Raw genomic sequence first — 27,708 nt, 5'->3', positions numbered from 1 at the left:
TTTCATCCTGACATCAGAAACAGTTCTCTAGGCTCTACCGTCTTCTGTGTCTGTCCCAGTGGATGCACAGGAACACAAGAAAGCACGACATTCACCACAAACTCAGCCCTCCCAACACTCCTCTCAAATTAAGCATGGTAATGGTGGTTCCTCATGACCTGGGTTTTGTTCCTGCAGCAAAATACCAGCTTTAATGATAGCTGTCAGAGGAGGAACAAGTGAAAGAAAAGGAAAAGACAAGTGTCTGACCTTGAAAGCACTCATGCAGACTCTTTAATGTGTCGTTTCATGTGGTTTTCACACTACAAGGGAATTTTAAAAAAGGAGCAGAAGAAAGAAGACTGAAGTAGAAGTGCTGACACTGTGATGGGCTAAATAAGAACAACATGAGCGCCCTCTGCTGGTGCTTCTATGATCTTCCTTTCAAACTGAATGATTGTGCACAGAAAAGAGATGTAACCAAGATAGCTTAATGCGTGTGGAGTGTTGGCTGGTACATTATGTGCAGGGAGGAATACACAAAGGAGGTGAATCATAGGAAATACCTTTTAACATTGTTGCTGGGAGCTGCCCTCAGATAATTCAGCTACTGTCTGCTCAGATACTTCAGTATGTGAATCATTTTCATCAATGCCAGCTGTTGACTGAAGAGGCGATTGTACAGGGCCTTCCTCTATCAATTGGGCTCCACATAACGGTTCCACATCAAACACCCAGAGATTCGCAGCAGAATTTTGCCCAGAGCATCACTCCCACTGCTGTATCACACTACACTGGTTTATCATCTTTTTCCTTTCCTTTTTCTTTAAACAGTAAATCCTCTATTCAAAGTTGGATACATCGATTAGTTGTTGTTACTCAAAAAAAACAACAACCACAGATTCTATGTTATCTGCATGATATTTGTGTGGAAAATAAGAGGAGATCAGAAGGGGAATGTTTTGACCACCATAGACAAGTCATAGACAGATTCACAGTCAGAGACATATTTTAACAGCAGAATTTTCCCCAGGGCATTATACTCCCTCCATCACACTTACCACTACGGGCTAATCTTTTTTTCAGAGTGAATTCTAATATACACTAAATACTGCCAAAAGTTCACCAATCACAAATTCAAATCATTGAACGCTGAAGGATCCAATTCACTTCCATGTCCACAGATGTATAAAACAAAGCAGTTAGAGCATAGAGAGCTTTATGGGATGGGTTTCCATGGCCAAGCAGCTCCAGTAAAGTCTCACATCACCAAACACAAGTCATGGGAGCAAATACTTTTGATAATATAGTACGTTTTTTAAACATTTCACAACAATTCACTTCGCACTTTGCCCAAATGATCAGGACAACACTTTAAATATTCCCTAAACTTTTCGAAGCAAAGAAACACTGCTAATAAGTGTCTTAATGAGGTATACCTGGTCTGTAGTAATGTTTCTATGAAGGCTTGTACATAGAGCCTATTGAATGTTTCAGAAAGAGTTGATATTTAACTAATAATTGGTTTGCATGTTATGCATTTTATGTTTATCTACCAATCTTCGCGTTTACCTGTAGAAAGAGACCTTGCACCATGAGTGCATTTTCTGAATGGTAGCAAAGGCCTTCAACAAACTGTTTGCTTTTTTGTGCTGTTAGGTGGTTTACATTTATGTTAATTGTTGGTAGCTGTGTAGTTGCTAAGTGATTGCTAGATAGTAACTATAGTGATGCTAGGTGGTTGATATATTGTTGCTACAGGGTTGCTATGGTGTTGCTAAAGTGGATGTTTTAAGGTGTCGCAAGATGGTTGGAATGCTGTTGCCAAAGGGTTGATGCATCATGATTGCTGGGTGCCATAGTGCTGGTATTTTAGGTGGCTCTTGTGTGTTACATTGTGGTTGTTAGGGTGTTGCTAGTCTTTGCACCCACTTCATTCCCATCTATTTTTCTCACTCTCTCCATCTTTCTCTCTTTGTAGGTGTTTTGGTGAATATGTTGGAGTGTTTCTACAGGAGTTGTTATTGCCAAACCTGGTGTGGCGAGCCGGCCGGACATCTGCAGCGGTCAGAACATCCGCCCTCAGCTGCCTTCTCGCCCTGCTGCAGGGAGGGGCCATCTCAAAGGAACAGGTAAAACACACACTAACACACACCGTCACACAGAGACTGAATATCCAGATGAAACATTGAACTCTGTTGTTCTAATCAGTCAGAAGCAGCCTCAAAAATCTCTCTGCATTTCTACCCAACAGTTCCTCTCTCTCTCTCTCTCTCTCTCTCATTCTCTCTCTCTCTCTTGTGTGTGTGTGTGTGTCTTGGCTGGAGCTGTGCAGCAGGTGTGTGTGGGGGTGTATGTATCTCAGTAACACTTCGTTTTGGTTCTCACACTTCTGTCCAGCAGCTCCGGTGCTGTTTTCGAGTCTAAACGATTCCCCATTGCGTTTACCCACACAACCATGCTGTAACAGCCCCGCCCAATCTGTCAATCAATAATCAATCATTGGACACTTTTATCCCCTTCCAATCTGTCAATCTATCAAACACTTCTCACACTATTCACAGTGGTTGCACACTATCAGCCTCTCCTTAATACCAACAATTCTACCCATTCTGCCAAAAAAAAGTGCTGTAAGAGGGGCTCCGAATGGTTTAGCAGCCTAAAGCACTAGTATGATCAGTTCAAATCCCAGTGATGCAGCTTGTCATCAGCTTCCAGAGCCCCGAGAAAGCACAATTGGCCTTGCTCACTCTGGGTGGGTAGATGGTGCTCTTTCCTCTCATCACTCCTAGGGTGATGCCGGTCAGCACAGGCGTCTGTGAGCTGATGTATAGAGTCACTGCACTTTCCTCCGAGTGCACAGGATTCTCGGTAATGCTATACCAGCAGCAATTCTAAAAGAGACGTGGCTTGACTTTAAACGTGTCGGAGGAGGCATGTGCTAGACTTCACACTCCTGGTTTTGGGGCATTCCTATTGATAAGGGGAATACAGCTAAGTGGGTGGGATAATCGGCACAGCAAAATTGGGGAGAAAAGCAGCATATAATAAGCATGTAATATATATAATGCTCTCTGACCAACAGAAGCTGCAATGTTATATCCCCGCCCACTTTGTCAATTAAAAACTGCCCAATCTGCAGGTAAGAAACTGCACTCTTACAAAGCCCACTCAAACAAAACTGTAACACCCACTCTGGAAGATATACTGTTCTAATAGAAGCTATACTCTAAGGGTTTAACCCTTTCTGTCAATCAAAATGGTACAGTAACTCTCAGCTCTCTCTCTCATTCTGTCAGTCATAAACTGTGCTGTAACTGCCTTGACTGCTCGTTCAAACAAAAAATGTCCTGTTACAACCCCACCTTTTCTGTCAGTCAAAACTGCACAGTAATTGTTAGCTCATTCTGTCAGTCAAAACTGTGCTGTTACAGCCCCTCTTAAACTATCATTAAAAAAAGGTTGTGACAGTTCAGCTTCTTCCAATAAATCATCAGACTTGGCTACTTGTTCAATTAAAACCGTCCTGTCAGTCAGAAGCTGATAACCTATGGCCCCTCCTTCTTTCTCAATCATTAAGCTACACTGGAAAAAGCAAACTCACCCCCTCATTTAAAACTGGACAGTTACAGTCTCTCCCACTCTCTACATTGGAAGCTGTACTCTAACTGCCCCACCCTTTCTGTCAATCAGACAGATAAATAAATATTGTGTGTCTAGTATCAAAGCCAAACTTTAGCATCTAATTTAAAATGTCTTTCACTTTGAGGTTTGTCAGGTGTCAGGTGACTGTTTCCTTTTACATATTTAGGCATGGATCTGATCAGAAGCCGTCTCTCAGCTCTGGCGCTACACTCTGTGAGAATATAATCTTGTTTGGCACTGATGGTGAATGTAAGCCGAGTTGTTCTCAGGCAGGCAGGTTTTCATCTCACTAACACTGTTCACTTCCTCCTGCTAGAACTATCAGCTCCTCCGCTTACAAACAGAGCTGCCCTCCATACCATGATGTCATCTTTCATCTTTCCCTTGCCAAGGTCTTTGTTTTTCCATCCTCCCTCTCTCATTGCCCCTTTTTGAGTGTGTATGTTTGTGTGTACGTGTGTGTGTGTTTTCTCCTCCTACACAGATGTGATAAGCTGGTGGTATCAGCTCATTTGGAGAGGGAGGTTGAGAGAGAAAACAAGAGCTTGGGGTTGTTTAAGGCAAACACAGATACATTAGCATTAATACACTCTGACACATTAAGATTAAGGTTTTTAAGCAATAGTTCGTTGGGAAATGTTAAAGTGTAGTCATTCAACCGAAACCTGTTTAATGTCTAAAGTTTTTAGTTTTAATTTGGCTCAGAAGGGATGAGACTAATGTAGAATGCAAGTAATGCAAACTGTATGACTAAACAGGGTTTTACCATAACTATTATTTACTAATATTACCCATTACTGCAAATGCAATGATTTCTTTTTTTTCTTTTAGTAAATTTATTTCTATTTTTTCCCATTTTCTTCCTGTTTAGTTAGGCCATTTATCCCACCCATTCAGCTGCTACTCAGTTGTATATCCCTCATCACTAGTAATGCCCCAACCCAAGAAGGGGGAAGTCTAGCACATGCCTCCTCTAATACATGTGAAGTCAGCCACCACTTCTTTTTAAACTGCTGCTGCAGAATGCAACATTGCTGAGTAGCATTACAGTGCACTCGGTGGAAAGTGCAGTGACTCGGTTCCAACACATCAGCACACAGACGCCCTGTGCTGATCGACATCTCCCTTTGGATTGATGTGGAGAGAGAGCGCCATCTACCCACTCTGGCAGCACGTGGCAAGCTGCATGACCTGGATTCAAAACAAATGTGATTTTAAATAGGAATCATTATACTAAACAGCTGGTAATAGAACATAATGTTTACATCAACTATCATTTTTGGTGTCAGATGAGCTGGTTTGAGTATTTCTAAATGTTCAGCACAACCCTCTCTAGCAGTTAATTCAAAATCGAGTAATAAAGATTACACATCCACTGAGTGACAGTGCTGCAGATTATCTTGAGAAAGGTCAGACTAGTTGAAGCTGGCAGAGCCCATCTGTACTATCTGTGGTGAGAAAGTATCTCAGAATGCACAACATGTCCAGCCTTGAGGGGAGGTGGTCTACAACTACCACTAGATTCCATTTCTGTCAACCAAGACCAGAAATCTGAGGCTGGAGTGGACACAGACTCTTGCCTTGTGTGAACAGTTTAATTTAATGAACTTAAAATCCTTTAATCTTCCCAAAAATTGTCATCGTAAAACAAGCTATGTGGGACAAACCGTCTTAGTGGAAATCTGGAAATGTAAGCTTACTGTAAAAAAACAGAGGTGATTTACTCACCCAAATAAACTCTCATTTTACTTTAAAAGATTTTTTTTTTTTTAAGAATTACAGTTTTCTTTACTTAGCTTAGCATTGCAGGTCTCTCCACCCAGCGGTGAGACCTGCTAAATTAAAATAAAAAACATGGTGACACCCCTGTTCCTTACTAGTGTCGCATAATGTGCCTTTTAATCCAGCGTGCCTTATGTATGAAAATAGACCAGAAGATTGATAGTGTACCTTATTATCCAGTGCGCCCTAAAGTGCAAAAAAATATGTTCATCATGGCTTGAATTCAGTGAATTGAATGTTGTTGCTGGTCATATGCATCTCTTCATGATTACTTCCAGCATGATGATTTACCATATAAAAATAAAAAGTCTCTGAAACTGGTTTCAGGAACATGACGATAAGTTTAGAGTTCTTCAGTGTTCTTTTTGACTTGATAGACCTGAAGCTTAAAAGATCTCCTTGAGAAAGTATAGGAATGTGTTCAACATCTAATAAAACCAATAACCAATATTAGTTTCAGCAGTGTACTGAAGAAGGTGCCTGGTGAGATGTCCTAATGTTAAAGACACCACATTTAATGAAGTTACACCTGTTGCTGACACAGATGTGCTAATGCTCTCACAAACATAGAATAGAATAGAATAGAATAGAATAGAACAGAATAGAACAGAATAGGGAAGTGGTAGGGTGGTAATCAAGCATCCTGACTTTACTAACAATCTTGTTGCTGAATGCAATCAAATCCTCACAACAATGCTTTAGATTCTAGGTAAAATCTTTTCTAGACAGTTGTCAGTTATTCCAACAAAATCAGTGCAAATTATTTTATCTCCTTGATTTTAAAAGAAACAATATACAATCTGGTGCAAATATATTGTATGATAAATGGGTTATTAATGATAAACTTTGTGTGTTTTTTTTTTTGGATGTTAGGTTTTGAGTGTGGAGCAGAAGCTCATTGCGGATTTGATTTCTACACTGGAGGAGGACTCTCAGCTCTCACGCCTTCTGGCTTCCAGATCACTGCACACACTCATGACCATCACTGCACACTGCCTCAGCCCTGAGGCACTCAACAAGATATATCCAGGTACACACACACACATTCATATTCATCACAGCACACTTATACAACACAGATACACACTGTTCATCATCACAACATTATCATCATGTTCATCATCCAATGGCTCAAATTATTTTTGGGAGACCCTTACACTTGTAAAGGGTGCAGTGTACGAGAGGGCTTTCACCATATCTTCTGAAAAGTACATCTTCATGTGCAGGGGAGTGTGGCTGTCATCTGTGATAATAAATAATACAATATAAATGTGATAAATTATTATTTCATAATCTTTAACTTACAGAATTTACATTATTACAGCAGCCAAACCCCAAGCGTTGCATTAATAGCCCACTCTAACCTAACCAGTTGTTATTTACATTTATACCTGATTCAGTACAACACCCACACTAATAAGGGACATGGTTAAAAGCAGAATCCAATGAAAGTAAACAGTGGGTAAATTAGCTAATTAATGGATACTTAAATCTTACCATTATCACAGTGTTTTATTGTTTACTCACAAATCAATAAAATAGTTTTAACACTAACTAGTTGGGTATTTTGTGTAAATAAATATCAAGATTGGTAACAGACATTATCACGTAGAGTCCCTACTAATAATGCCTTCAAAACATGCCAGTATTGTTGTATTTATGAGATGCACACATAATGTAATATAAATGTTAACGCTGTATTTACTAGTGGGAAACTGGGCTCCCCCCTACCCCCCGGTTTAATTGTTTGTTTTTTTATTTTAGTTATTTATCTACAGTAAACACTGTTTTAAAGTTAAAATTATAAACAGGAGTTTCTGACGAGCAGCTGCTATTATCCTGTAGCTAAGTTGGCGTTAGCTAAAGTAGCTGATTGGCGTTAGCTGAGCTGAGCTAAAGTAGCCTGGTTAGCGTTAGCCAAGCTAAAGTAGCTGATTAGCATTAGCTGAGCTGAACTAAAGTAGCCTGGTTAGCGTTAGCTGAGCAAAAGTAGCCTTTTAGCCTTGGGCTAATATAGGCCGTTAGCGTTAGCCAAGCTAAAGTTGCCGGTGAGCATTAGCTAAGCTGAGCTAAAGCAGCCGGTTAGCATTAGTTAGCACAGAGGCTACTAGACAGTAAAACTACATTTAACACAGAACCTACACTGCTGTCTGGGATCCAGTGGAGGCTGAAATGAAACCGTTCTCTCTAAGCTGATGTGTTATTTGCTGCAGTTGTGTGTGAACAGGTTCTGGGGGTCTGTGTGTTCCTCAGCTCCTCTACTGTGCGTTAGTAGGATGGCGGAATGGACACTAGGGGGAGCTCTGGTGACCCCACTGCAGAACAGCACACAGAGTTTAGCTAAATAATCTGCTTGTCTAAAAAATGGCCTGATCGGCCTGATATCTGCCGGACAGTATATCGGTCAATCATTAATTCTGTCTGTCAATAACTGTGCTTAAACAGCAACACCCACCCTCTTAGTCAGAACCTGCTTTCTAACATCACATCCCAGCCAAACTCAGGCCCCGTCCACACAAATCCAGGTATTTTTAAAAGCGGAGGTTTTTGTCTCCATTTTGGCCTTCCATCCACATGAAAACAGCGTTTTCTGTGACTGAAAACGGAGGTTTTCGAAAACGCCTCCCAAGGTGGAGATTTTTGAAAACTCTGCTCCAGCGGAAGCCGTGTGGATGGCGAAAACGGAGGTTTCTGAAAACGCTGACGTAACACAGCGAGTTTCGATCGGGAGGGAGGCGCAACAACAGCAACACTTAGTAAGTTAGTAAGTTACAAACCTTACCGTGAACAGTAAAAAATGGTGGGACAATTAAAAAAAAAATTAGTTTTTGCTGAGGAATGACGAGAAAACCTCCAAAATGTCTAGAGAATTGCTGTTCATTTCAGCGTTTTTGAGTGGTATGGCATTTCTGTGTGGACGGAGATATTTCTGAAAACGCTGCTCGTGTGGACGAAGATATTTTTAAAAACAGAAACAAAAACCTCAGTTCTTAAAAATAAATGGCTTCTATGGACGGGGCCTCAGTCAAACAGCCACGTTCACTTAAATAGCTGCCAACACTGTTCCAGTTTAGTGCTAAACTGTCATGCTTACACCTTATTTGTAGTGAATCTGCAAATCACAGTGTATTATTCGTCTTTGTGTGTGTGTGTGTGTGTGTGTGTGTGTGTGTGTGTGTGTGTGTGTGTGTGTGTGTGTGTGTGTGCATGTGTGTTCACAGAGCTTCTAAAGCGTGTAGATGACAGCAGTGACGAGGTGCGTGCTGAAGCCCTGAAGGCCTTGAGTGTGTGGTTCTCATCTTTAGGGAAAGATTACGACACACAGACATACCGCCCCCATCTGCAGTTCCTCTTCCAGCAGCTTCTGCTGTACCTGGATGACCCTGATCAAAGAATCCAACTCGTAGTGCTGGGTAAGAGAATACACTGACTCAACTCAACTGATTTACAACACAGAGATTCAAGACTTGACTTGGATTCGAACCCCAGAGATGATAGAAACGGACTCAGTCTTAAAGCCAAAAGACTTCACTTAGACCTGCACCACACGGTAATGTACCCTAGAGACCTGACTTGGAAACATACCACAAACACTCAAGTCTTGACTCAGGCCCTAAGACTGCACTCAGATTTAAAGCCATTTTATGTTTCTGAGTCAAATCTACACTGAAACTTTTGCATACTCCATTGCATTGCCTTCTATATAGCCAGACATGCACCTCCCCAGAAATGTAAATACGTATCGCACAACGCAGACAGATGCAGCTCTGATTGGTCTGCCAGGTTTTGTGTTTACACATACATGTTCCTGCCTTTGCAGTTAAACCTCAGAATCTGCACTGACTGATACAGAAGTATAAACTAGTCTTTACAACCTAGAGAATTAAGGCTCCACTGTGACTTACAGCCCAAAATCTTGACTCAGACTCAAAACCAAAGAGATTCAACTTCATCCAACAGCTCATAAACTCACAGAACAGAGATTTGCTACATGAATTCGCACACCAATAACTCTAGACTAAACCCAGACTCGCACCTCTGGGACCGAAGACTCAACTCGACCCTGCATCCTCAATACTCACATAACTCACATTTGCATTTTCTAGAGAGCTGAAGCTCAGTTTAGACGTCAATAGAAACTAAAGACTTAACTTGGACTCACACTCTAGAGCAGGGGTCGGCAATAGGCAAGCCACATAATGATCGACCGATGTGGTTTTTTTGATTGCTGTTGCCGATATTTAGATATATTAGATATTTTGATATTCCCATTTTTTTGCAACTAATAAAATGCAATATTACTAATAAACAAAACTTAAGTTAAAGTACTGAACTTATACATTTATTTAACACTCTTCTACTCTACTTTGCTCTTTTTGCAGTTCACACAAAGCAGTATCAAAAAACACAAAAACTTAAATAAAATACAAAATATCAGTGTGCTTAACATAAACATGCAGATAGCAGCATCATTATGTTTTTTTAAATGAACATTAATTTAAAAAAACACTCTTAGTAAAGACAGTAGCATGCAGAATATGTTAGGTTTCTGTTTAGCCATCTGAAATCATTAAAACAGGAATATATAGGGTGAGTATAACAAGCCAACAATAAAAAAGAGGTCATGTATAACTGCATTACAATTAAATACACAAGGCTATCTTGGCCATAATAAATTATCTTGATCACACTTAAATATTGGAGGGGCGTAATATCCACTCTAATCACATAAGACAACCATGCTGGTAAGTAGCTAGGTAGTGGTAGAGAGACTCTGGCGTTCACGTGAACATTTTGGGAAGTTGATCATGTTAATGCTAAATATAGTTAATGTAAATCAATGTTAGCTTTAGCACTGATGAGACAGCATGTAGCCACAGGTTGGAGGCTTGTACTCCTGTATTTGTGAGTTCACTGATGTCTGCCTGTAAGATGACAAAATGGACCCTCCCTCTAAGCTATGCAAGCACGTGCACGCTACGCAAATGACGCAGCATACTGTAGCCGACGTTGCGGACATTGTGACTGCTCAAAGAGCAGCCCTTTCTCCAGAGAATGTGGACATTCTCATCTTCTTAAAGAAAAACTTGAAAATATAAAAATAACAGTTGTTTTCTCTAGCCTCAAATATGTTAATAGTTTTGGTACCTTAAGGAGCATCTTTCTCTCAGATAAAGTTAATAATATTTCTTTGTTAAAGGAAAAAACTTTAATTTAATTCTCAGGGACCGAAAAAGTCTTAAAGTCTTATTTTTCATGTTTAACTGTTACAGTAGGATAGAGTTCAGTTTGTTAAGACTCTAATTGTTCTATTGTTTTGTACATGACTGTTCCTGTATTTTTTATTATTTATTTTATGTTGCGTTGCACATTGCTGCTATCAAAAAAGCCACTAGATGGCATTACATATATATCTTAATTAAATTATTTAAATTTGACCATTAGTGCCTAATGTGTTGTATTACAGATCACTTGTATCATTTTGCATCACTTATATCAAGCCCACCTTTTTAAATAAGATATTGTAAACTTGATGAATCAAACCAATGACTGACCACAGACTAATCTAAAACTGGCATAGGCCTCTCTGCTGTAAAAAAGAAAATCGAGAATCGAATTGAATCGTGACCCTAAAATCGGAAATAAAATCGAATCGAGGATTTAGAGAATCGTGACGCCCCTAACGATCATTAAAACCACAGAGACGCAAGATTATTTTCAGACTTGAGTGCCTCTAGGCTTGTTTTGGACCTGTACCAACTAGACTCAAGCCTCATTTCAGATTTGCCCATCAGAGACTTTATACTTCTAGAGACTCAGACTCGCATGACTTACTAGAGGACTGTCAGCTAACATTTCAAAAAAACGATAATCCAAAAATGTGTTTCAGTCCACAGCTGTAACAGGTGTCTCAGCACACCAGAGGGTCACATGGCTGGGTTGGCTCAGCTGTGATATTCACTATTAAAGAAGAGCAGTGCTTCAGTTGTGTTTATGTATGATGGATGGTGTTAGTACTGGATAGTGTATGGAGGTTTATCCCCACAGCTGCTGATGCAAAGTGAAGGATGGATGTATAGGATGGATGTAAAGAGACAAATTGATGTAATCACTGCTCTCATCCTTTGGTCCCTCTCTTCCTGCCCTTCAAAGAGCCTCATTTATTTTCCTTATACACTCCATCCATCATATAATCCAATCTGCTACTGGCATGCTTCCAGCGAGGCCCCGGGATGGGGCCATGCACCATAAACACACACACACAGTTCTAATCAATAACACATGTTGCTCCCCTCTCCATTCCTTTATGTCTCTATCCCAGATCCTCAGCTGCTTTTTTCCTCCCTTGAAAGTAATCTAGTAAAAGACTGTCTTGGTTGTTGGTTTGGATGGAAACATGGGAAGTGCTCTGGGAACAGGCCATGTGTTCTGTAGGCTGGGGTTGCCTGAGGTGGTGGACAGGTGAGGCTGATCGTTTCTCCAGCAGGACGTTTATAATCTCCCCCGCTGATATAAAACTCTTCTGCCCTTGGCAGCTGCTGAAGTAACGACCATAACAGCAGAGTAAAGGGGGAGGGGCTTTTTGAGCCATTTCAAAGATTACAGTCAGTGTTTGTTGTGGTCAGATGCAGGAGAGAGGAGTGTGTGTTTAAACTGATGAGCTGTCAGGGATACGCATCATCTTACATGTGTGTGTGTGTAACATAACGAGCACACAATGCACTGATTCTGCTTTCTTTTGACAATCACCTTCTCATTGTTCTTTCCTGGTCATGCTTTTACACGCTCATTGCATTTCAAAGCCACACTGACGTGTTTGATGCCGTACCTGTTTCTTTCAACTTTCCGATGTTATAATAGTGTACAGTACTGTCCTTTCAGCCTTTATTTATTTTAAATCAAAATGGCCTAAAAAAAAACAGACAAAAAGCAAAAAAGGTTGGGACAGTACAAAAAATGAAGTATGAGTTATCCAATTATTAGGGATGTCCTGATCACATTTTTCGCTCCCAAGGTAGAGTCATTTGTTTTTGAGCATCTGCTGATATTAAATTAGTAAAAAAAAAGTAAATAAAAAAAATTCACATGCATGATATCCACATCCTTAATTTTTCTTTTTTTTGTTGTTGTTGTTGTTGTTGTTGTTTTATTTCAATTATTATTAAAACAACAGTATCAAAACAGCCAATTTTGTCACAAAATAAAAAAAGTAAATAGCCTTGTAAATGATTTATGAAATAAACAAACTAAAAAATTTCATAAATCATAACTAAAATCATGATCTATTTTTAAGGCTGGTATTTCCTTGTATTGTTGTACTGACTAGATTTGGACTAGACTTTTTGATTGTATTATAATATCTCAGTTTCATTGATAGATGATTTTTAAATGAGAATATTGTAATGTGCTGAGTTACTGAGTTTAACAGAGCTTTAATGAAGGTAATAAACACTAGTGTAGCTCCATAGACCGCATTACAGAAAAAGAACATCATACTTAATGTAAAACATGGTGGTGGTAGTGTGATGGTCTGGGGCTGCTTTGCTGATTCAGGGTCTGGACAACTTGCTGTACGAGATGGAATCAGGAATTCTGCTGTTTACCAGACACTCCTGAAGGAGAACCATCTGTTCATGATCTCAAGCTCAGGTGTACTGCAGCAGGACAATGATCCAAAACACACAAACAAGTCCACCTCTAAATGGCATAAACGGTTTAAAAAAAAAAAAGACTTGTGAGTCCAGATTTACCCTGTTCCAGAGTGATGGAGCATCAGGGTAAGCAGAGAGGCAGCTGAAGTGATGCGACCATAATGACTAGTGCCTTATATACAAGCCTGTGGGGGCAGAGCTATGATGTGTCAGCTGACTACCTGAATATACTGAATATAGACCAGGTTATTTCATCAATGGATTTATTTCCTCCCTGACTAACACGAGCATATTCCAAGATAACAATATCAGGATTCATGGAGCTGGAATTGTGAAAGAGTGATTCAGGGAGCATGAGATCATCATTTTCACACAGGAATTGAGAGAGTTCACCACAGAGTCAGATCTTAACCTCATTGATAGTCTTTGGGATGTGCTGAATGGAGAAGACTTTGTGCAGACTCTACCATCATCAATGCTGCTGCAAGATCTTGGTGACAAATTAATGCAGCACTGGATTGAAATAAATCTTGTAACATTGCAGAAGCTTATTGAAACAATGTTACAGTGAATGTGTGCTGCAATCAAAGCTAAAGGCGGATCAACAAAATATTAAAGTGTGTGACCTTTTTTTTGGCCAGGCAGTATAGGCAACCCAGAGGGCTGCAACGGTTAGTTGACATGGTCCAAAACGTCAACTATGAAAATTTTTTGATGCGGAATTTAATGGTCGACATGTCATTAATGTGTGACTGAGTAAGTGAGCGAAAGAGAGAGAACACATGCAAGGAAAAAAAGGTGTTGGCGAGGAAGACACATGCACACATTTTGAGAAATAAAGCATCCTGATTGGCCTCTCTTTATGTTTAGTTGGCCAGTGAGGTTTCAGTGTGGGTAGGAGCAAGGGAGACAGAGCAGTGGGGAAAGATGCACAGTTTAAACACTAACTTTTATGTTACCTGTGGTGGGTTAAACTACTGCAGAAAGCATGAAAAAGTGAGTTCAAACAGGTTTAACTCCTTAACTTAACAATTAGGAGTTTGTTTGATTTTTCTGAATTGAAAACCTCTGCAATATAATTAAGAGGAAGATGGATGATCACAAGCCATCAAACCAAGCTGAACTGTTTTTTTTTGGACCAGGAGTAAAGGCATAAAGTTATCCAAAAGCAGTGTGTAAGACTGGTGGAGGAGAACATACCAAGATGCATGAAAACTGTGATTAAAAACCAGGATTATTCCACCAAATATTAATTTCTAAACTCTTAAACCTTTATGAATATGAACTTGTTTTCTTTGCATTATATGAGGTCTGAAAGCTCTGCAATATTTTATTTGGAATCTGGGAGAAATGTTGTCTGTAGTTTATAGAATAAAACAACGTTCATTTATTTCAACATATTCCTATATATATATATATATATCAAAATAAGATAAGACTGATTCAGAAACTGAAGTGGTCCCTTAATCTTTTGTGTGTAAAAAAAATGTATATATATATATATATATATATATATATATATATATATATATATATATATATATATATATATATATATATATATAGTTAATATTTACATCTCAATTGAATCTCCTGAAAATAACGTCCAGCCAGCGTGATACTTTGTAATTTTTAGGTTAATATATCTGTCAAAATTTTAGTACTGCACAAGTGGTCTAGGACCCTACATGTTTAAAAAAATAATCGTCTGATTAGTCGACTACTAAAATAGTCATTAGTTGCGGCCATATTAATCCATAACAGCAGCAATTCACTCTTAGTTCTCAGAACAAAACAGCTTTGTTTTTTTTTCTACACACTGAAACATGAGCACATGACTGAACAATCAGAAGCAAAAAAAAACCCTGAACACACAGATCAAACATGTTTTCTCTTCAGGGGAATCAGGTGCTCTGTGTTTATACTGCTCATATTTACTGATGGAACTGTCTGAAATGATGCCACTGGTCAGCCACAGCTCTGCGGTCATGTCTCACAAGGTCTTCATGAAGAGAGGCTGACTCTGATAAAGGCAGGGCTGCTGGGATTGCTTGGGTTTTAGGGGATGTAGCAGATATACAGGTAACTTGTATCAGTGCAGTAGTGCCACCTAGTGGTAAAACAGAGTAACTGGTAACAATATAGATTTTTGTTGCTTTGCTCTTTAACTCTCTCTCTCTCTCTACAGATGTTCTGAAGGTGGGCAGTATGGCAGACTCTGCTCTGTTGCAGCAGGAGGTTGAAGCAGTACGAGGGAAACAGCGCAGTGCTGAGTATTGTGATCAGCTGCTGGAGCACATACGTTCACACATCGTAAATTAATTTAAGATTTTTTTGTAGTATTTTTATTAATTAAAAAATGAACTGAAGTCAGTTTGCATTTGAAACGGGATGTTCCCGATGTTGTGTCAAAATTCTGTGCTCAATAGACTATTGGACAAATAGAATGTGTTTTACATTGACGTCCATTAAAGGTTCTGATGATTTTTTACTATTCTTGTAAAACTGCAATTGTGGAGATAAGAGTTACATTTTTGCCTGACAGCAATGATATAATAACATAATATACTATTTATTTGTTACTTGTTTGCGTAAAGGAATAACAGATAAACAGTATACGTTCTTAATAAATATAATGAACTTTCATTTTAATTTGTTGAAGTTGGCACTGTGCTCTGCAGTATTTTATAGTTTGAAATGTGCCTTACTACTTGAATTTGTCTTTAAATAATAAAATACAGAAATACATTACTTTTGAGTTTTTCTTTTTTTCATACACCTATACCTTGTGTCCACTTTATTGGAACCCTCTACATCCTACTTCCAAACTGATCCAATTTTATGTCCAATTTTGATATAAAATGCATTAACTCCGTTGGAAGTAAATGTAACGGGTATTGGAAGTCAGTTGTTCCATTCAAGAGGAGTACTTTAACTAGTAAAACTTGCTTGAAAATTGAAAAGTGACTTGATCTATTCATGTTTCACAATATGCTTCTTTTGGTGGGTTCTAAAATGCTCAGTCAACATAGGAACATTATCCTTTGAAGCATGGTGGTGGCAGCATCATGGTTTAGGGCTTCTTTTCAAACTCACACCAAAGACAAGATGCTATTAATGGTGAACCAATGAATTCAGGACTGTACCAGTTCTAAGGGAGAATGTATCTGTCTGTATTCAGAAGCATAACAATCATTGGGTCATGCTGCAAGACAATGACCCCAAAGAACAGAAATTCCCATACTCCTATACAACAAAGTTATAATACAACAATAGATACAAAATGTTTAAGTTTTTAATGTCTAACTAAACTAACTATTTCTTACCTTATTTCCTGCTCCCCCTCCTTTCCTACTCTATGACAATATTTCTCCTTGGCCTCCTTTAAGCCCTCAGAAAATATTTTGCGCTAAACTTCTATGTCCTATTTTGCTAATGTACATCATCATTTTGTAAATCGCTTTGGATAAAAGCATCCGCTAAATGTAATGTAATGTAATTTCATTTGAAGTTAGCAGTTTTTGAGCATGTAATGAAACCCCAGACAGTTTTAGATCAGATGAATGTAAAATATAATACATATAATACAAAATATAACACAGATACAAATTCTGTCCACAAACACTACTGGCACTGTAGAAATGTATAATGAGAGACTGTAGCCAGTCTATTGCTGTGTGGTTTATCAGCAGGCACAGGCAGGCTCACAGAAAGATCCTATTTCTTAACAAAATAACTCCGCAGTCTCCTTCCATCAACACCACACACACAGTTCTTGACAGCTTTTCATCTCTGCTTTATTCAGAATGCAGCTCATCCATGGTAACAGTCTTCAAACAGATTCTACACAAACTATAACATTGTGTTTTTATGATTACAATCCAAACAGCTAGTCTAGTGACACCCACTTAAATCTTTAAAAAGGTATTTGAGACTTATGTAATGTTATTTAAAATTATTTAGTGATTCTGTAATGTAACCATTTCTATGTTTTAGATCAGAATGGTTAGTTGCATTAAGCATGTTCTAAAGTATGTTTAAATCGTGCATTGTGGTGTAGTCTCTTTTCAGAGCGAAGCTCTTATTTATCTCGTCAGCTCTCTTCACTTCTAATTCTGTGCTTCTTTGGTTAAACAATGCATAAATTAGCAGATTCAGACTCTGAGAGTTTTGATATCTCCATGTTGGCAGTAGGTTTAGTATCAGTGCCGTTAGCAGCACCAGATAAATTGGGTGAACAGCAAAAGCTGTCACAGCCAGAAAATGATCCTGGAGACTACCAGACACCCTGTGTTCATGTGACTGTGAAGGAATGGTAGCACACAGATGCCATTCATAATAATAGTTTGGCCTCTTAATAAATGATGGGCAGTTTAACAGTTTTAACTACACTGCTCTCTTAAACAACACAATGTAAATTAAACAAATCAACCTGAATCAACTTCAGCTGCTGGTAGGAATGAGAGGCAATACAATTAGCAGACAACCCCTATAAAGGAGTGTTTCTGCAGGTGGCAACCACAGACCTTTTCTCTGTTCTCATCATTCCTGGCTGATGTTTTGGTCACTATTGCAGTTCTCTCATCCCTAGAGGCAGCATGAGGCGGTGTCTACAACCCACAGACGTTGCTCAGGTAGTGCAGCTCATCCAGGATGGCACATCAAATACCAGCTGTGGCAAGTGTGGCTTTGAAATGTGGGGAACGGGGCAGCATTTTCAGCCAGCATGTGCACACTCCTGAGATAAGGACTGTTCCCATTTTGAGAGCAGCATATAATCCTTCATGGGCAGCGCCCTTATTTTACCCTGATTCTGAAGGCAGTGTGAGATGTATCCTTCACAGCAAAGGCAGTCCTGTCCAAATGCAACTAGCATGCTAAGCTGACCCCCGCTAGCATGCTAAGCTAAATCATGCTGGCGCGCGAGCAGCATCAGGTGGCCGTACAGTGTAACAGCTTTAATTGTTAGTAGGAATAACTGTAGGTTAACCTCTAACTCAGTGATTTATGTGTAAATAGTTTAACTGTTATCCGGAATAACTATAAATTAATCTCTAACTGAGTGATTTAATGTGTAAATAGTAGAATGATGATCCACTATTATTTTCCATGAAGTGCTGTTACTAATTCAGATTATTTTGTCCCCAGGGATGAAATTGATTACTGGGCCGGGGAAGAGGCTCTAATAATAGGGGAGCTGAACTCTGGTCAGTGCATCTGGAGGCAGCGCTAGCTCCTTTTATAAAGAACTTTAATTTTGAATTTAATGAAGATTTCTCTCTTAAAATTATTAATTTTGCTTGTTGTCTTTGCTTATTGTAGTATCACCTCTGAACTAGTAGATATTGGTAAATTTCACACATTTATTTGCAAATAATAGTTTAATAATAAGAAACGTATGACGCATGTTATGTTTTTGTTTTGTGCAATGAAAAGTTAAAAATAGATCAGCTGACTGTGTATAGATGTACTATTGGGTGAAACATAGCTTAGTTTGATGATTAAGCTTTGCTGGCTTATAAAAACTATTTATTATATTATGGTTACATTACTCATGCATTTCTACAAAGCATCTAATCAGAAATACATAAAACTGACCATATTCTGAATATGAAGTAAAGTAAATCGTGAATATTTAGGTTTATCTGTAATATTTGGATGGGTACATTGCTCAGAAGTGAATTAGAAACATATATATCTGCAGTTGTTTGAGTTATAAATTGAATTAGTAAACAGAGCTCACGAGCAGAGCACTAGATGATGTATTCTGACTCCAGAGCGTGTCCCAAACGCGCTGCTTCATAAGGTTCCTTATCAGTTAAAATGCTGCCTTCAGATTGGACCACAGCTATAGTAAATGTCATAACGTCATATCTATTACATTTGGTCAGAGTGCCAATACCATGCAATACTGGCCCTCCTAAAACGTCTCTCAGCCAATCAAATTGTGGTATAAAAAGTTTTTACTTAAAAGTATGTAAACACTGTATTGAAATAATTACAACAAAAGCTAGTTTTATTTTTCAGAAGTTATGAATCCTCCAAATAACTGAGAGATGTATACAATCCTTCTACTTATAGGATACATCTTCACTCTGTTCTATATCTGTAATGATCATATAAAACAATCAATCATATTCACTCCCCAAACAACACATTACTGTACGGTCATTAGGAACAGTTCACTGGACTGTTATTGCAGGTGTCAGTCAGTGCACACATGATCTCTGGGATCAGTTGATCTAGAAAGGTCACAGCTTCCCCTCGGCTTTCAGTCTGTCGTTGAGTTTGCAGAGTTGCAGCAGAAACCCGTCATTAGGTCCGATCTCCCGTCTCTCTCTCACCGTGGCCACAGCAGCTCGCACGTCCAGCTTTTGCTTCAGCATCAGGTACGCAATGACTAACGAAGCTGAACGACTGTAACCCTTCTGACAGTGAACGTACACCTTCCCTGTGAGGAAACAAAACACACTAATAATATTCCATTTTCCATCCCTGTTACACTGAATATTAACCGTGCTGAGTTTCTTATTTATTTATTACTTTTCATTCTCCAAACACACCTGATCCAACAAATCAGCTCATTAACCAATTCTTTCAGATCTACTGCAGAGTGTGTTAAATCAGGAAAACTACTAAAATGTGAACAGTAAATAAGGCCAGTAACTGAGATCCTGCAAATGGCAACAACCAAGTGCAAATACACTGCATGTTAAAGGCACATACTGAAGGAACTGAGAGCGAGTGTGTAAAATGGCTACAGTGGTCCAATTTCAAAACACCACAGAGAGTAGTCTGCCCTGCCCACTCCTCCCCAGCCACAAAACTACCTCGGGTTGCCAAGTTCAGCAGGCTGAATCTACACAATCTACACAAAGTTTAGAGTAGTAGGAGAGGCAGAGAACTTAGAATACGAGCGAGAGCAGAGGAGAAATACAGCAATTCTAAACTCTTCTATCACCCGTATTTTCAGCTAGACAGCACACGAGCATGATATATCAGAGAGCGCGCGCGCAGATTCGTACAATCGGAGAGTTCATCTGAGAAAGAGCATGGTAAATTTGTGTGAGCACACCTATATTTTACACGTGAGCAAATAAAATTCCTGAGCGCTGAATGAAATACTCTCTTGCATTCAAAAACTTAGCTCTCGACTTTTGGCAGTAAAATGACGCCATAATGGAACACTTAAAATAGGAACGTACTGCTGAAGCCCTGCTGACAAGAGCTGCCAGTACTTTCACTCAACATGTTTCCTTAATGTCTGATGATACATCCTGATAATTTTATCATTTAATACTGACAATTAGTTACATATTGGTCCTTTAAATTGTAGCTTTGTCTATTAGTAAGAAAAAGTGACATTAATGACTAACACAATGAAGACTATGATCAGACTACAAGCAAATCAGATTTGTTTCTCTTATTAGATCTTTTGAGTTGACTGTCCACACTGTAATCTGCAAGAGATCAGATTTTATTTACGTGTCCAGACATCACAAATGTATCTGCACAGGTTGCTGTGTAAATTAAGTCAGCATCAGTAACTAATCTTTGGTGCTCTTCTTAAACCCCCCCCCCCCCCCCCCCCCGCACTTCCATCACTGTGGATTTGATGAAGTTGCTGAAATCTAAATTTAGGTTTCCAGACTGTTTAGACCAAGACACAAATCACGTTTTTGTTACACTTCAAACCGAATGTGACTTAGATTAGATTTAGCTAAGTTTCAGGTTTCATGTGGTTTCTAACTGTCCAGATAATTAATCTGGATACAATCTGAATAGGTCCAAAATTTAATCTGGAATGGTAGTTAAAAAGTCATACAGTCCTACTTCTAGAGCACATTAATGTTTGTAAAAAGCACATCAAATAGCTTTTGGCACTTTGCCAGTGTGAAATAATCAGCATTTGTAAATTATAATGTGCAGATATGTGTACTTATATTTACAAATTGTAATTTGACCTAGTCTATTCCAACTTAACAATGTGGATAATTCTTGTAACACAGTTATTTTTTTTTACTTGAAAAAAGTGGAAAAACTAAACTTTCAGTGATCTTATAAATAACGGCAGCATGTAAAGGTTTGGGCACCTCTAGCAACAATTTATTAATAATTACTGTTACTGTAACAGCTGTAGTAAATAAAAATTATCCATAAAAGGCATACAATTAATAATAAAGCACTATTATCAACATTTAAGCAAAATTTTTGAACCCTTCAAAACATTTCGCTCACCAGCTGATACATTATAAAGAGGTTCTGAGGTTTTATATCACACCCTACCGTGCATTTCAGATTAAACTGCTGTTATAGTTAATTTATGTCATAGTTGTTCTCTTATGGTTGTAGGCACTTATATCCATGTTTTCTGGCAGTGCCCCCCAGTGTTCAAATTTTGGAATGAGGTGATCTCTTTGTTATCCACTTTGTTAGAGCAGGACCTCCCTCTCTCCCCTGCACTATTTCTCCTTGGGGATGACTCCACTCTTAATTTGCATATTTCTCAAAGGAAAATAATAATGGCAGCTGTTACAGCAGCCATAAAATCTATATTCAAATTCCGTCTGGAGGAGAAAATTCTTTTAAAATGTACTTTATTATATTTTTTTCTTAATGTTCTTGTGCTGGAGAGGGCCACTGCCAGATGCATCATGCTAAAGCAGCTACAATCCTATACTGGTCAGAAGCTATTGCTTTCATAAAAGATAAAGTTATCCTGAAATAAACTGATGAATGGGTATTTGTTATATAGTATTATGTAGGGGTGCTTTGAGTGCTTGTGTTTTAATTTGTATGTAGGTGGATGTATGTGGATGTCTGCCATATATTTTCTACGGATATTTTATTTAGTTATTTGTTGTTGTTCTTATACTCTTGATGGAGGGGTTTGTGCAAAATGTGTTGTGTTGTTTATAGTGTTGTAGTTGTGTACAGTTGTGGTCAAAAGTTTACATACACTTGTAAAAAAACATAATGTTATGGCTGTCTTGAGTTTTCAATAAGTTCTACAACTCTTATTTTTCTGTGATAGAGTGATCGGAACACATACATGTTTGTCACAAAAAACAGTCATAAAATTTGGTTCTTTCATAAATTTATTATGGGTCTGCTGAAAATGTCACCAAATCTGCTGGGTCAAAAATATACATACAGCAACAAAATTTGTCAATTTTGGTGATGTAGCGAGTTGTGTCAATCAAATTAGCTTCATGTCATGGCCTCTTCACTTCTTGTAAGTGATTCTGATTGACTACAGCTGTTGACTTCTCATGAGCCCATTTAAATAGGGCTCATTTGACCCAGTGATTAGACTCAGCTACAAAAGCTACAATGGGAAAGTCAAAGGAACTCAGTGTGGATCTGAAAAAGCGAATTATTGACTTGAACAAGTCAGGGAAGTCACTTGGAGCCATTTCAAAGCAGCTACAGGTCCCAAGAGCAACTGTGCAGACAATTATACGCAAGTATAAAGTGCATGGAACAGTTGTGTCACTGCCACGATCAGGAAGAAAACGCAAGCTATCACATGCTGCCGAGAGGAGATTGGTCAGGATGGTCAAGAGTCAACCAAGAATCACCAAGAAGCAGGTCTGCAAGGATTTGGAAGCTGATGGAACACAGGTGTCAGTCTCCACAGTCAAGCGTGTTTTACATCGCCATGGACTGAGAGGCTGCCGTGCAAGAAAGAAGCCCTTGCTCCAGAAAAGGCACCTTAAGACTCGGCTGAAGTTTGCTGCTGATCACATGGACAAAGATAAAACCTTCTGGAGGAAAGTTCTCTGGTCAGACGAAACAAAAATTGAGCTGTTTGGCCACAACACCCAGCAATATGTTTGGAGGAGAAAAGGTGAGGCCTTTAATCCCAGGAACACCATGCCTACTGTCAAGCATGGTGGTGGTAGTATTATGCTCTGGGGATGTTTTGCTGCCAGTGGAACTGGTTCTTTGCAGAAAGTAAATGGGATAATGAAGAAGGAGGATTACCTCCAAATTCTGCAGGAAAACTTAAAACCATCAGCCCGAAGGTTGGGTCTTGGGCGCAGTTGGGTGTTCCAACAAGACAATGACCCAAAACACACATCAAAAGTGGTAAAGGAATGGCTAAACCAGGCTAGAATTAAGGTTTTAGAATGGCCTTCCCAAAGTCCTGACTTAAACCCCATTGAGAACATGTGGACAGTGCTAAAGAAACGGGTTCATGCAAGAAAACCATCACATTTAGCTGAACTGCACCAATTCTGTCAAGAAGAGTGGTCAAACATTCGACCTGAAGCTTGCCAGGAGCTTGTGGATGGCTACCAAAAGCGCCTAGTTGCCGTGAAAATGGCCAAGGGACATGTAACCAAATACTAATGTTGCTGTATGTATATTTTTGACCCAGCAGATTTGGTGACATTTTCAGCAGACCCATAATAAATTTATGAAAGAACCAAATTTTATGACTGTTTTTTGTGACAAACATGTATGTGTTCCGATCACTCCATCACAGAAAAATAAGAGTTGTAGAACTTATTGAAAACTCAAGACAGCCATAACATTATGTTTTTTTACAAGTGTATGTAAACTTTTGACCACAACTGTATATGTGTCTGTTCTTTGTAAAAAGGAAAAAAAGCAATAAAAATATATTCACAAAAAAATATTTAAGCAAAATTTGTATATTATTTTTGTTTTGTACAATTTTAGAGTAAAAAAAAAAAAAGTTTTGACACCCCATGAGATTTCAAAAGAGCGCTCAAATAAATCAATTTGACCAGTCTTCGACTTAATTAGCTTGTTAGAGATATGACCATGACATGCACAGTCTTCTTTCAAAAAGGCCAGGAGACACAAATTTTAATGCTTTATTAGTATTCTGACTTTTTATATATAGTATTTATTCAGTACCAGTCAAAAGTTTGAACACACCTCTTTTCATTCAATGTGTTTTCTTTCATTTTCTGAGTATCACATTTAGCTTTAAGGACAGATCTGCACACTCTTGGTATTTTCTCAGATTTTCTTTCAAGCTGTAAAGATTCAGCTCATCCCAAATCACCATCTCAGTTAATCAGGGGATTAATGTAGAGGACAGACATGTTTTTTACTGTTTACTACATAATTCCATATGTGTCCCATACATTTTTTCATGTCTTTAATATTAATATACAGTGTAGAAAACAACAAAAAAAAAATTGACTGGTCCTTTATATATTTTAATCCCATAATGCCATAAAAATGATATCAGGGTTATACAGGTCCCTATAATAATATAAATGGCATTGTTTATTAATGAAAAATAAAGCTTAAAAAAATTCTTTACCTTCCCCTCCTTTATACGCTCGAGCTTCCTCTATGAAGTCTGAACACTCCTCGAAGTGAACGCTGAGATCATAGTGGTCATAATCATATGCTGGTATTCCACAGTATATAATGCCCGTGTCTGTGTAGAAATCTGCGCCGGTGTTGACGTGCATAAAGGAATCTCCTTCTGCAGCGTTCAGGACGTGGGTCACCCCCTGCTCCTGCAAACGACCCACACTAAAGGCCAGAGACCTGCAGATAGGGATTTTATCATTGGAATGCTTTTCAAATAATTCAAATATTGGATAAAACAATGATTTTTATAGTTATAGAAGATGATCAAACAGACAAAAAAGAGGAACATTTGATCAAATCAACTTGCAGAGGCTGCTGCTATTCCTAGAACAATAGAAACATTGTTTTGAGGATGGGAACATTGCTCCACCTAGTAAAACATGTCTTTTTCCCCCTAAAGCAGAGGTGCTCAATCCAGGTCCTGAATTTCCACCCTGCAGAGTTATTACACTAAACCAGCGAACCTGATCCAGGCAGTTCAGGCCTTCAGGAGCAGATCGGATTTGACTAACACATTGACGGTTCACAAGAGAAACAACTTGTAGCTTTATAAAGGGAACTGGATGAGTTAGCAGCTCATATGTGGAGCATCTTTTGCTGGAGTAGAGAGTAAACAGCTGGTCTGAAGTACATGCTCAGATCCAGGAGGTGAAAAAAGACCAGGCAGTGTGCTTTTGCTGTTTTTGCAGCTATAGCTGCACAGCTGCACCAAGAGACACAGTGTGGGTGCGAGAGAGAAGCATGCATGCATGAAGGCAAAAAGACACATGACTTTATGTCGCATGTCCGTGGATTGGATACGTATCTGATTTAGAACCACATGTGAAAGTGACTCAAATCTGATAAAAAAAAAAAAACGGATTTGGCACGTTCACACAGCCATAAAAAATAGATCTAAACTATTTTGAGCAAAAAATTGGATTTGAGTCAATTCAGCCTGGTAATATGCTGGATCTTCCGTACCCCTGTTTTAAAGAATACCCTTAATGGCTGTTTTAAAGGCACACTAGGTAGGATTTCCTTGATTATTGAATTGAAAGAAGTGACAGCACTGCAGCGCTCCATTGAGGTGTGATAGGAGGATTGCTCTCGTGTCTGTGCCGGAGCTCCTCTGAGCTCAAACCAGACTCTGTAAGTTTTCCTAGGCAGCGACCAACAGTCGCGAGAACTGTGCCTCTTTCGAGAACTGCGACCTGCTTTCAGACCTGTATGTAGTTCAAACAGTTAAGGACTACAAAAACCCACTATTTGAAGTTGGTTAATTATTTTTACAGACGCTAACTAGTAGTGATGGGCACAGCAGCTATTTTAGATTAACTAAATCATTCAAATCTGTTCACTAAAAAGATTAGTTCAAAAGATTTGTTTATTCGAACAAATCTTTTGTGCTGAGAAGCTCTGGTGAGTTCAGAAAGTACCAGATAAAGACCAGATAAAGAAATTATGAGTAATTCAGTGGATATTTCTGTTTTGTAAGGAGCTTAAAATGTTAATAAGAGAGTTGAAAGGTTGTTTAAACAACCAGAGTGTAAATATGTGATATATAAGTTGAGTTAAAGTGTTTGTTTTAACTGCTAAAGCTGTAGGCTAGCAGGCGGAAGCTAGCAGCGATTAGCATTAGCGATCGGGTTAAATGTGTAAATATATCATGTTAAGTGTAACATAGGGCTGTTTGTAAGCTTAGCTTGCAGTAAATTGCCTCAAACTGAAATATACATTTTAGTCTGGGGCTTGTAAAAGCTTTTACTGATACTGTGTGTTTGTTTTAACATTATTTCATGCTGTGCTTGTTTGGTGGTGAGGGCTAACAGTGCTACTCTGTAAACACGCTGTTTTATCAGTTGTAGACACAGAAGAAATGTCTTGTTTCAGTCGTGATTACAATAGAGTAAACATTTAATGCTAAAAGAGACAAATTGATGATTGTTGTAATTATTTTTGTGTGCTTTTTACTTTCTGATTAAATAAGTAGCTTACATGCAGGTGGAACGTGCATTTTAGTAGTAATAACAGTCTACTATATGTATGTAAACAAAATTATATATATAATTATATATATAATGTTATGTTGCGATTGTAGATAAAAAGTGCCAGGAGACGGAGGGGTGGGGTGGTTTACGACAGTGCTGTATACGTTTATTACACTCTGCAACTGTAGGGGGAGCCCACGAGCACAAAATCTCAATCCTACCTAGTGGAGCTTTAAATGAAAGCTAATGAAATCTGAATACAGTTTAAATTTAATCCACGAGTTTCACTAAATAACAGTACTGTTATCATCTTCAATTTAAGAAGAAAGAACCCAGAAGAACAGATTCAGTGTTTGAGTTCAGAGTGAGGGATCGCCTCTGTCCAGCCCAGGAAACTTTCTATAAATAGGCCATGATCTATTTTAAAGTAGCCTTGTTCTCTGCAAAGTTACACTAACACTCATGCTGTATATATAGTATTATATAATAATTAAATAGCTATATATTACGTATAAACTGTTGTTCTGTTTGACTGGTATGAATACATTATTACACAGTTAAGGCTGAAAAAACTCACTCATAATAAACTCACTGATAAACATGAATACATACTCATTTCCCAGCAGAATTCCAGGGTAGACTTGGTTGAAGGCTTTGGAGGGCATGCAGAAATCTCCATTCTCGTCAGTTAACAGGTCATTAAGCTGCTGCACAGATACTTCATAATCTGACATGTTCAGTTTATCTTCAGTCTCTCCTCATTCTTGCTGTAAAGCTGCTCTCTGATGCTCTATCTGAGCTGTACATGTCCACTCTGCTGTAACCTGCAGAAACTGTCTGTAACTTTTCTCTGAGCTTTAGTGATCTCAGACTAAAGCTGCTAGGTAGGTGTTGTCTGTGAAGCTCTTGTTTACTCCGTGTAGTTTTCCTTTTATCCTCTAGGTGTCGACAGGGTGTCGCAAGTTGTGCTTCACATTGAAGGCACAAATATCAACAGAAGCATAGGGCCATTTCTGAATCCAGGAAATATATAAATGTATAAATGTGCACATAATAACATTAAAATACATTTTATTTGAAGCAGAGTGTCTTGTACATTGACCTAATCGCAAAAGTAAAATATGTAATTAAAAACACTTATAAAAACTACTTAGAACACAGAACAAATAGCATTTGTTACCTGTCCCCACTTTCTAACTATGAAGTTTTTAAAATTAATTTTAATTTATGGCCTGTCCAGGGTGTATCCTGCCTTCCGCCCGATGCCTGCTGGGATAGGCTCCAGCCACACCCCCCCACCCCCCCCTCCCCCCCCCGCG

At 38.6% G+C, this 27,708-nt stretch overlaps 2 protein-coding genes across 2 annotated transcripts in view; one reads left to right on the top strand and one right to left on the bottom strand.

The window, feature by feature from the left end:
* dnaaf5 (dynein axonemal assembly factor 5) overlaps positions 1-15,809 on the top strand; it is a 65,718-nt gene extending 49,909 nt beyond the window's left edge. Inside the window, exons 10-13 of the mRNA XM_022666225.2 lie at positions 1,961-2,111; positions 6,280-6,436; positions 8,628-8,819; positions 15,247-15,809. Of these exons, the coding sequence (XP_022521946.1) occupies positions 1,961-2,111; positions 6,280-6,436; positions 8,628-8,819; positions 15,247-15,380 (634 nt within the window). The 3' untranslated portion in view covers positions 15,381-15,809. The remainder of the gene's footprint in view (positions 1-1,960; positions 2,112-6,279; positions 6,437-8,627; positions 8,820-15,246) is intronic.
* A 1,024-nt stretch (positions 15,810-16,833) lies between these two features.
* Positions 16,834-27,303, bottom strand: LOC125784446 (dual specificity protein phosphatase 3-like). The gene is made up of 3 exons (XM_049468082.1): positions 27,002-27,303; positions 24,364-24,596; positions 16,834-19,509 (listed from the first exon to the last, which is right to left on the bottom strand). The coding sequence occupies exons 1-3, from the start codon at positions 27,121-27,123 to the stop codon at positions 19,310-19,312; spliced, it is 555 nt and encodes a 184-aa protein (XP_049324039.1). The 5' UTR covers positions 27,124-27,303; the 3' UTR covers positions 16,834-19,309.
* Between the last annotated feature and the right edge of the window lie 405 nt (positions 27,304-27,708).

Source organism: Astyanax mexicanus, chromosome 19, assembly GCF_023375975.1.
Source record: "Astyanax mexicanus isolate ESR-SI-001 chromosome 19, AstMex3_surface, whole genome shotgun sequence".
Taxonomy (NCBI): domain Eukaryota; kingdom Metazoa; phylum Chordata; class Actinopteri; order Characiformes; family Acestrorhamphidae; genus Astyanax; species Astyanax mexicanus.
Note: the sequence above shows the minus strand (reverse complement) of the source record. Positions and strands in the feature narration are given on the sequence as shown.

Excerpts from the sequence above, each read along its gene's own strand:
- LOC125784446 (XM_049468082.1), bottom strand. The coding sequence starts at position 27,123 with ATGTCAGATTATGAAGTATCTGTGCAGCAGCTTAATGACCTGTTAACT. Across the intron at positions 24,597-27,001 it reads GGAATTCTGCTGGGAAATGA|GTCTCTGGCCTTTAGTGTGG; the intron begins GTATGTATTCAT and ends CCCTATCTGCAG. Across the intron at positions 19,510-24,363 it reads AGCGTATAAAGGAGGGGAAG|GGAAGGTGTACGTTCACTGT; the intron begins GTAAAGAATTTT and ends GTTTCCTCACAG.